We start from the raw sequence: 9,945 nt of genomic DNA on the forward strand, positions 1-9,945 counted from the left end.
CATGTGATGCACCGGACTTTTTCCCTTTACCACTGAGTGGAATAGACTCAAATACTGCAGAAAAATTTGCAGTCACCTGTTGATGATGGAAAAATCCACAAAACAGGGGGTACCCATGTCCCCGACTCACTCTTTGGAGAGCAACTTAGAACATCCATCTGATCAGGAATGCCTGCCTTGTGTTCTTATACCAGGGAAAGATAAGATTCTATTATGATCAAATTCCTGACAGCATTCTCTTTACCCGTTACAGCAGTCAGCATTAAGTTAACTGACAAATATCTTTAACACCACACTATCCAAAAAACCTTTCTATACTTCATGTGTTGAAAATAGCAAATACCTCTCCCAAAACTTAAAGTGATCTTTTAAATTACGTTATAAAATTATTTATACAAGAAAAGAGATTGTGTTCTGTCAAAACCTTTTTTAAAATCATGATTTTCTTTTCAGACATTTTTCAGCCTGTGAGGAAACACAAGTCGAGATTGCTTTGGACTTGAACACTAATGTAATTGAATGAGAAGTGTCACGAGTATAAAAAATATTCTGTATTTGTTGACATTTCTTTGAGGATTCTTACATAAGGGAAAGGCACCTTTTAATTTCCACTCTGACAACCTCCCAGGCACAGGGGCTGTATTCCTTTGCCTTCAGATAGACATGGATTCCATGGAAATACTCCCGGGCAGCACGTCCCAAATCTCGACAATCCAGATTGTCTTTTTTCATCTGCTCCAGTCGGTGCAGCCTCAGATGAAGGCTAGAGAGAAGTTTATCGAGGAGGGTGTTGTTCCAGGCAGCACGGCTGTCCTCTGTGGTGAAGAGGTTGAAGATCTGCTGGAGCATCAGATGGTGGTGACAGGTGCCTTGAGTCACCTGGATTGGGGTGATATTCTCTCTTTTCCAAGGAAATTTGAAGTCGGTTCTGTCCTTTAGGCACCACTGAGAGGGGATCCTTTGCATCTGTTCCAAATGTTGGAAGACGTCCTTGTTTTCCTGGCTATGGCTTCTAGGCAAGTTCCAGCCAAGAGAGTAAGCAGGGATAGAGCAGAGCAGCACTCCTGCCACTAGCAAATAGATCTGGGCCATTAAGAATGAGTGATTCACTAGACGGCCGCCAGGAGAGGCGTGGGCACCGCCAAACAATTAATTGGAGGGAAGCTTCCTTCCCTGGAACTGTGGACAGCGTCCTTCCCTAGGCGGCCGGTAGAGGGCGCAGGGTTTGTTTGGGAAACGCCGACTGTTGAGTTTGCCTTCTGCAGCTGTCTCCTGCAGCTCGAGAGACAGGGCGAAAAGTAGTCCCTGAGGCTGCTTTAATAATCAGCATAGTGCGCGAAACACCTTGGTTTTCTCGGTGCTGAGTGTTGAAGAGGAAGCCTTGTCGCGGCCTCGCCAGAGAATTTTTGTGTGGCTGGGAACAAGAACTTTGCATTTTCAGGCTTCCCCTGAGTTTTGCGCTTTATTTTCTCACAGAAACTTGAGCGAGGCAATTTTTGGGAAAGAAGCCTTTTTCTGAGCGGTCTGAGGTGGGAAATCAGAGCGATTCCCAGCCGCAGAGAAAGGGGAGCCGATTTTTCCGATTCGGGCTGGTTTCTGGCGCGAGACAGCGAAGGCCCAGAGAAAGGGGAAGGCGGCGGCGGCGATGGGACGACAGGACGGTGTTGGGGACGCCCTGAGGGGTGAGTCGGCGCGCGGCCACCACCGGGGCCGAGGACGCGGGAGCTGAGCGCCCCTGTAGATTCTCTGGGACTTCATGGAGTTTTTCAAGGATACAGCGTTAAAGTGAGGGAGAAAGTATTGAATATCTGAAAAGTAGGAATATTAAAAAATTCACAGCCTTTTTTTACATTTTAAAATTAATTTTATATTTAACTTAATTCATATGATATTTAAATTAAATATTTTAAATGTTTCATATTTTTATAAATTTATGTTAAAATATTTTCAATATTAAGCGTAGAATATTAAAATATATTTTCATATTAAAATATAGCATTTTATTAAACTTTATTTAAACTATATTGTCTTTATACTAAAGTAAGTATTTCATATAATTAATTATTTATTTATTTTAGGCTGGGTGTATTTATTTTAGGCTGGGTTCAGTCTTCATTGCGGTGCGCAGGCTTCTCATTGTGGTGGCTTCTCTTGTTGAGGAGCACAGGCTCTAGGTGCGCAGGCTTCATTATTTGTGGCTCGCGGGTTCCAGAGCACAGGCTCAATAGTAGCAGCACATGGACTTAGTTGCTCCACGGCATGTGGGATCTTCCTAGACCAGGGCTCGAACTCGTGTCCCCTGAGTTGGCAGGCGGATTCTTAACCACTGCACCACCAGGGAAGCCCCAAGTATTTAATATAGTTTTACTTTTCTATCTTTAATGGAAGCCAACTCATTAATATTGTCAAGATTACTTTTTCACTTGTTTTTAATTGAGGGAATTACCATGTTTGACAATTTCTAATGACCCTGTGATAGTCTTAACTGATTTTTAACTCACGTTCCTGAAATGTCTTTCCCAGGACCTCACCTTGACTATAAGGTTAGAAAGAAGAGTTGGTGTGTACGAGCAATTGAGGACATTTAGCAGGTCAGACTTTTTCATTTTTCTTTAGTAAGAATTTTATACACTAAGTGGAATTTGCCCAGATTTCATTTACATCATGAAGGCTTACTTTGTAAGACTGACAGGGCCATGCAAATGGAAGTCAGCTTCATTTCTTTACTTAAAAGTTTTATATTTTGTTCCTCGTGCATATTTTGGTATTAATTTTCATTTTAAAATGTTGCATTAAAACATCCTTTATCTTGATGACGTAGATTTGGTGCCTTCTTACCATTCGTGCTTAAGAGAAGTACTAGCTTAACGTTGCCCTAATGCTAACCCAGGAAATAGCTTTTGAATTAGAGTATTGTGCTGTTCCATGGCTGAAAATCTAGGAATGCTTTAATTCTCATCATCTCTCCCCCATATATATATTTCTTACCATTTTCCTGGTCTCTACAACATTATTTTAATGTCTTTTTTGAAAGGAAGGAAAAACCCTTTTGACTGCCTTCTGATTTTCTCAACTCACACCCCCTTGGCTATGGTAACCACAAATCTGATCATTTTCTCTGAGGTTATGTTTGTTTTTAAGGTATAATTTAATCTGTGTCTTAAAAATTAACACCAGAGGTGGTCTGAAACAAAATAAGGTGAGGAAAAGGACTATTTATCTCGTTTATACTAGTCACAGAGCAGCCTTTTTTTTTTTTTTCTTTTTTTTTTGTGGGAGGAGGTCAAAACACTTTCTTAGATGCTGCAAAGACCTTTAGGTGCCGTAGGATTTCTCTCCTTACTGTACGGGGCACTGCTCTAAGGGTGGAGACTAGGTCTCTATTCCTTCGCAGGCCTACAGGCAATCCCTCTCCTAGAGTTTGCATTTGGGGGCCTCAACATGCAGACCCCTGAGTGTTAAGGAACCTGTAGTCAGAGCTTCTCTTGGCTGGGCTGAGGGTGGACTATACAGGTTACCATTTGTTATATTAATACAAAAGGCTGCTATCATTCACTCTGTTCAAATTCTCAGCCTGTACTTTGCAAACTTTATTTTATTTGATCTAGGCAATGTCTTGTGTGACCACAACTAAAGTTGTCTCCATTTTTTAAAAGAGGAAATGAAAATCTGATGTCATTTAAATTCAGGAGCCCCAGATTTTTGTCAGAGTGGAGCCTTCTGCTGCTCCCAGGCCCTCGTCTTCATCAGCTCTGAGCACTGGCCCTCAGCTGCACTGAGCACGTGGTGCTTCCTTCATCCTAATCCTGCCTCTAAAGTCTGTCCTCCCTGCTCCCTGGAGGGCAGTCACCATCCCTGCCTCACTTTCCTGGAATCCACATTGCCAAGCGCATTGTCACATATATACGCAGTCAGAACATTTCTGGTGACGGAATGAAGAGAACTGCATGAATTCACCCTTGTTGTTCATTTTTATGTCACAATTATCTGTAAACTTTCAGAAAATGTGAGCTATGGTCCTGTAAAGAAATGTGGAAGAATTTAAATCTGATGTATGAGTCCCTTAGGAGGAGAATGCAGAGGGGTGAGGCTAGTTGTATTTTGGTGCAATTTAAGAAGTGGCAAAATAGGTACAGGGTCAAACCTCTAAGTATTCGTATTAGAACTGAAAAAGAGATATATTGAGACTCAGGTTTTTATTTCAACCTTGGGTCTCATTTAGATGAATACATCCTATTGGATTGATACTCTTTCATGTTCCAGGAGTGTGTTTAATTTCCAGTGTAATAAAAGAATTGAAGTTGTGACATTCTATGTTGCCCATAAATGGCTTATTTAAGAATCTCCTTTGCAGGCAGGTACCCACAGCAGCTGGATACAGGCTCCCACAGCCAGACACCTGCATCACCAGGCTCACCGGGGCCTGCCACCCTCCTCACTGAGGACACCCAGGATGATGTTCTCCAGCCCTGTCTGCACCCTTAGCTGTCACCTGGCCCAGAACCACAGCCTGCCAAAGCAGGAGACCCTCACAGTCCTGCCCCTAACAGGGAGAATCTTCTTTGTTTTCCTGCCTGAAGGACAAGGAGGTTTTCAGGTTCCATCAGCACCAGCTGGCTGACAGCCAGTTCCCAAACGCTCAGGCCGCCTCATTCTCCATGAGACGATACAGCACTTCTCCATCGTCTTCAGCACAAAGAGCTGAAATTCCTCAGTGGGCTTGATCAACAGTGGGCAGATCTGGAGACTAGTTTGGTGCAGGAGATGGAGAGGAAAAGACCCTGCTGGGCAATGAGGACTCCAGCCTGACTTTGAAGAACTTCCAAAGGACCAGGCTCGATCTGAAAAGAAAGTCCACAGCTGCTGTGCCCAGGACAATATGAGAGTGGAAGTTAAGGCGTGAAAATCAGAGTGTGCTTTCCCTGTATGTTCAACCTCAGAGAACGCAGGAGTGGGAAAAGGAGACCTGGACCCAATCTTCTACAATGGAGTCTTCTCTGCTTAGAGGTGGCCTCTAGCGCGTCCATATTCACTCCCTTCAATGACTTTTCTTCTGATTCAGTTGTAAATACATCGAGTCACCTCAGCACATTGTTTTTCAACAGTAAGTGGAACAATACTTTTGAATGGAGAGAAAATTTATTTTTAATTTGTAATAATTAGAATTTATTTCTCTATGATGATTGTTATATTTACCAAATTTATTCTTCATATTATGATATGGTCAGCTTTGTATCTTGTTTTCCTTTGCTTTGGGGGTGCAAAAGGTATATTTTAAGTGTTAGGTTTAACTCATACTCTTAAAGAAAATCAGAGTGTCCTTAAACCTTTAATCTGCGTTAAAATGCAACAGGAACATAAATAGTTTTATTCATTTCATTGGTCCTTAAAATATTTTGAAGTATCTCTGCTTTAAGGTTTTTACTTGTGTTTTTTAATATATTGGTAGATAAAACAAAGATATTACTTTCGTAATGGAGCACTCTGTCAGAGAAGACAGGCATTAAAGAGTAAAAAATTCGCTTGAAACCCTTTCTAGGTTATGAGGGAGATGCACAAGGCATTATGACAGGTTATAGCAGCTGGAGCTATTCTCTTTTACTTGTTCTTTCTTGGAGAAAGCATGTCTAATGGTTGCTGATTCAGTTTCAGCAGTTGCATGATCAATAAACTGTGAAATATATTATAGAATCATGGAATTTAAACTTCAACAAAGAAGTGTGACTATCCCTTGTATTGTTGACACTGTGGTGGGTGCCAGGTGCAATGAAAATAGTAGACACATTGCCTGCTGTCACAGAGCTTGCAATCTGGTGGGGATATGGGTAACTAGGTGTTCAATGAAAGGAATGCTAATGCTGTGACAGGAAAAGTACAGGTTCTTGGGAGTATGTGGGCTTGCATGGATCAGGGAAAGCTTCTGCAAGAGCAGTTGGTAAGCTGGCATCCCAGGGGTCTGCAGGAGTTTGCCAGGTAATTACATGCTGGTCAAGTTTGGCCATGTGTGGAGATTATCTAGGGTAGCAGGTAAATATGAGGGTTTGGAGCTAATGACATTTGTTTGGAGATGTGACCCTGGGTAAAGACATGCATATGGAAGTCAACAATCATAGAGAGGACGTTTGGAACTATTTGGGAGGTTGAGACTATATGCGCAGAGAGGATGAAGTGTGGGACTAGCATAGATCTTTGAGGAACACCAATTCCCTAAGATGAGAGTGTGGAGTCAACAAAGGAAGGAGAGAAGGAGGGGCAGAAAAGCAGAGGATGGTGGTGACAGGGAGACCAGACGAGCGTCAGACTTTAAAATGGCGGGTATAATAACAAGTATCTGATGCTTCGCACATGTCAGCCAAGGCTGCTTCACGTTGATCTCTAACCTCAGTAAGATGTAGCTTATTGGCAATATCTTATGACCTAATAAGTATCTTAAGAAATTAATCTCAATTTTCAAGATATTTTTTTCCTCTCATTTGTTTTAAGCAAGGGTCTTAGAAGACCCTTAAGGCTTCATAGATAAAGCATTCAGCTTTATATATTTAATCAGGATTTTTCATTGGAGAGTTTTATTCACTACTTGAAAATGTCATTTTTTATGGATAAATTGCATAAAAATTTGTAATCTGCATCAAAATGCTTTTAATTTCAGCATGATGTAAATTTAATATATTACTTTCTACTTAATATTGATAAATATCTTCAGTGCCAATGCACTGACTGCATTTTGTTTTGATGTCCCCTAGAGATCCATGGGTATTTGCAATCTAGTGTTTGGTACATCTGTGAGAATATTGCATTTGCTCGTAGAATTTAAAAATGTGTTTGTATGCTTTGCACAATACTTAAAAAGATGATCCTATTTTAACTCACAGAGGTAGAATTTTTGCATAACAAAATTATGAGCTCAGTAAGGCACAAATATGGCATTATATCAATATCTTCTGGGGACTTCCCTGGCGGTCCAGTGGTTAAGACTTCTCCTTCCAATGTAGGGGGCGTGAGTTCGATCCCTCGTTGGGGAGCTAAGATCCCACATGCTTCAGGGCCACAAAACCAAAACATAAAAAAAAAAACCAGAAGCAATATTGTAACAAATTCAATAAAGACTTAAAAATGGACCACATCAAAAAAAATCTTAAAAAAACATGTGTCTTTTGAGTGGACATGAAATAATGGCTTTTACTCCTTTGTGCATACCTGTCACAATAACAACTATCATTGCTATGTTTAATATGTCCCTGGTGCTTAAAATAATCTGCTCACTTAAGATAAGTTTATGACTTGTTATATTCTCATGATATAGAGCATATAACATGCGATGGTATGTTGAATGGAATATAGTAGTCTCATTATCCCTATTCTAAAGCTGAGAAAACTGTACTGTAGGAAAAAGAAAACAATTGCCCTAAATCATGCATAAAGCCAAAGGAAGATAAGGAGATGCCGAGCTAACAAATTTACTGGTCACCTGAGAAGACAAGAGTAACCCACAAGAGAAGATGCAGCAAAACTGTCATTTTCAAACACTTTTACTGACACAACTATGTTCAGCTTATTACACTTATCACTTTTATTAACAACTCTGAGGACCAATGATGTCCCTAACAGTGTGCAGGTTACTGGGTGGGAATAAGAAGTGTAGCTGGAGAGTGAGCTGAGTGCTACGGTACCTGATGTAGATGGAGATCTCTTTCCTAAGCCTGATAAGACTATGCAGTTCCACTCCCAGGTTTGCTAAGATCCTATACTGCTCTGCCTCCCCTTTGGCCTCCTCTTGTCCCTGCTTGCTCAACCACAAACATGGCCAGGAGTTCTGCATCCCTGCTGCTCCAGTGCCTGTCCCATGAGAAAGGAAAGGCGAAAAGTCCTCAGCTGTACACTTTCATTAAGGCTAAATTGAGAACTGGGGAGCTGAGCTGCTTTGCCCAGCCTTCATCAGGACGCAAGAAGGCCTTGGAGTTAGAAGAAAGTTATTCTCCATCAAAATATTTGGGGTCCTCTGGTTTGTTCCATTTCCTTCTGAACTTGAGACCTCAGGAATGCCAAATTCCAGTGCTGTTTTGGGGAATATGTGAAGTTTCTTGTCTCTGTTCCTAGAGGCTGATTGGGACATTTGGGAATCTATGTGCCTGTGTAACCCAAAACATTCCAACCCACGGCTGTTTACAGATCAGTATCATGATGGAGAAGGGGAAGGACTGGGAAGTCCAGTTCCTGAGACTCGTTCTTTAATGGATTTTCTCAATTTGTAAAGCCCCTCAGCATTTGTCAAATTCCTATGCTTTTGTATTTGCTTTGTGAAGGGCTGTATTCATCATGACACAAATGAAGGTGGCTGAGATGGTAGAGGGTGTGCAAGGCCACTGTCAGACTCTCTCCCTAACCTTCCTCTGCCTCAAACACTCAAAGTCAGCTCTCAGTCAGAACTGGAGAACCTCTTCCTTTCCCTAAACCCAGTTCCTGGGCTACTGCATCCTTCCCCCAAATGCAGCAGAGACAAAAGAAAACACTCTTTTTTAGAAGAAACGATTTACTTGTGAAGAATGAACTTTGCTGTTTTTGAGAGAGACCATTTTGTTTTCAGAAGATGCCTTACCCCAAGGCTTCCTTCCATAATCTGTTCCCAGTGGGACTCCCTCGTGTCAACCTCTTGCTGGACTAGGACCCTGGAATTCCACAGGGCCAGCTAGCAAGAGGGATGCCTGAGATGACAGAAGATATGAATCACCTTTCTGAAGAGAGGGTGGGGCTGGTGTCACATGAGTGCCTTTCAGGTGAGCTCTGCAAACCAAAAATAGGAGCCTGGGTGTGTCTAGGGAGAGTGGAAGCAAAGAGAGAGTGGAACATGCTGAGCAGACTGTTCTACTGGGAAGAGATTCTTTCAAGATTAATGCCCAGGAAGTAGAATTCGAGGTCAGAGGTTCAATGACACTAATAGTAAGGTCCATGTGTGTAGAGCGGTGTCATTTCAAAGCTCTTTCACACACATTGCCCCAGGCAATCATCACAACAATCCTGGGACTCTCCCAGACACAGACTATGAAACTTAGGGAGGTTAAGTTGTCTAAGTCATTACCCAAAATTTTGCCCCCAAAACAGTCATTGTTCCACCACGTCTCACACTGTCACTTGATGGGTAAGCGCCATGGCCCAGCTTTCACATGGACGAGCAGAGCCTGGGTTAGAAGTGTCCCAGGTCCTGACTTCTTTGCTTTCTAGCTCTGAGTCTCTCCTCTGGGGGGGCCATTATTTTCTGAGAGTACAGGCTCTAGGAGGTGACATTGCCAGCAATTATAGACCTGGGACTGTATGGAGAAGAGAACTAAGATCAAACCCGGGAGAGCCCAGGATTAGAGAGCAGAACCTTACCTTTCATAGCTCCTGCTTTTTTCTTCCTGCTTCTGCGTTGCTGCTGAAAGCCCCCAAAATGAAAGAGTTCACAAGCTATTTTGTGCCTTTCTCATACTAAAGAAGCAACAAACATTATTAATGAAAAATGTGACTTTTTACATTATTTGAGGTCTCTGTTATGTCCATATTATTCATTTTTAAAGTAGATCCAAGTATTTTCTACTGATCCTTCTTTCTCAAAGAATTTTTACTAATTCCCAGAATATCTTTCAGAAGTAGAATACACAAGGACTTCCCTGGTGGCAGAGTGGTTAAGAATCCGCCTGCCAATGCAGGGGACACGAGTTCAAGCCGTGGTCCGGGAAGATCCCACAAGCCGCGGAGCAACTAAGCCAGTGTGCCACAACTACTGAAGCCCGCGTGCCTAGAGTCCATGCTTCGTGACAAGAGAAGCCACCGCAATGAGAAGCCTGCGCACCGCAAGGAACAGTAGCCCCCACTCGCCGCAACAAAGAACCAATGCAGCCAAAAATAAAATGTAAATAAATAAATAAATTTATTGTTTTGAAAAAAAAGCAGTGTAATACACAGAAA

The 9,945-nt window shown here is 42.0% G+C and overlaps 1 protein-coding gene and 1 long non-coding RNA gene across 4 annotated transcripts; one reads left to right on the forward strand and one right to left on the reverse strand.

The window, feature by feature from the left end:
- Positions 1 to 455: 455 nt before the first annotated feature.
- LOC113620170 (interferon alpha-13-like) lies at positions 456 to 1,092 on the reverse strand. Its single transcript, XM_027105957.1, has one exon. It carries the CDS (start codon positions 1,090 to 1,092, stop codon positions 580 to 582), a length of 513 nt encoding a protein of 170 aa, XP_026961758.1. The 3' UTR covers positions 456 to 579.
- Positions 1,093 to 2,141: 1,049 nt separating this feature from the next.
- Positions 2,142 to 9,606, forward strand: LOC113620171 (uncharacterized). Of its 3 annotated transcripts, XR_003432683.1 has the most exons (5): positions 2,142 to 2,174; positions 2,524 to 2,591; positions 3,035 to 3,093; positions 4,355 to 5,104; positions 7,387 to 9,606. It is a non-coding gene; the product is annotated as an uncharacterized LOC113620171 (long non-coding RNA). The 3 variants fall into 3 exon arrangements; XR_003432681.1 differs by lacking the exon at positions 2,142 to 2,174 and having other exon boundaries at positions 2,268 to 2,591; XR_003432682.1 differs by lacking the exons at positions 2,142 to 2,174; positions 3,035 to 3,093 and having other exon boundaries at positions 2,268 to 2,591.
- Positions 9,607 to 9,945: the final 339 nt, after the last annotated feature.

This window comes from Aethalodelphis obliquidens, unplaced genomic scaffold (genome assembly GCF_003676395.1).
Source record: "Aethalodelphis obliquidens isolate GAN/ISIS:26980383/991018 unplaced genomic scaffold, ASM367639v1 scaffold7, whole genome shotgun sequence".
Classification (NCBI taxonomy): Eukaryota; Metazoa; Chordata; class Mammalia; order Artiodactyla; family Delphinidae; genus Aethalodelphis; species Aethalodelphis obliquidens.

Excerpts from the sequence above, each read along its gene's own strand:
- LOC113620170 (XM_027105957.1), bottom strand. The coding sequence starts at position 1,092 with ATGGCCCAGATCTATTTGCTAGTGGCAGGAGTGCTGCTCTGCTCTATC.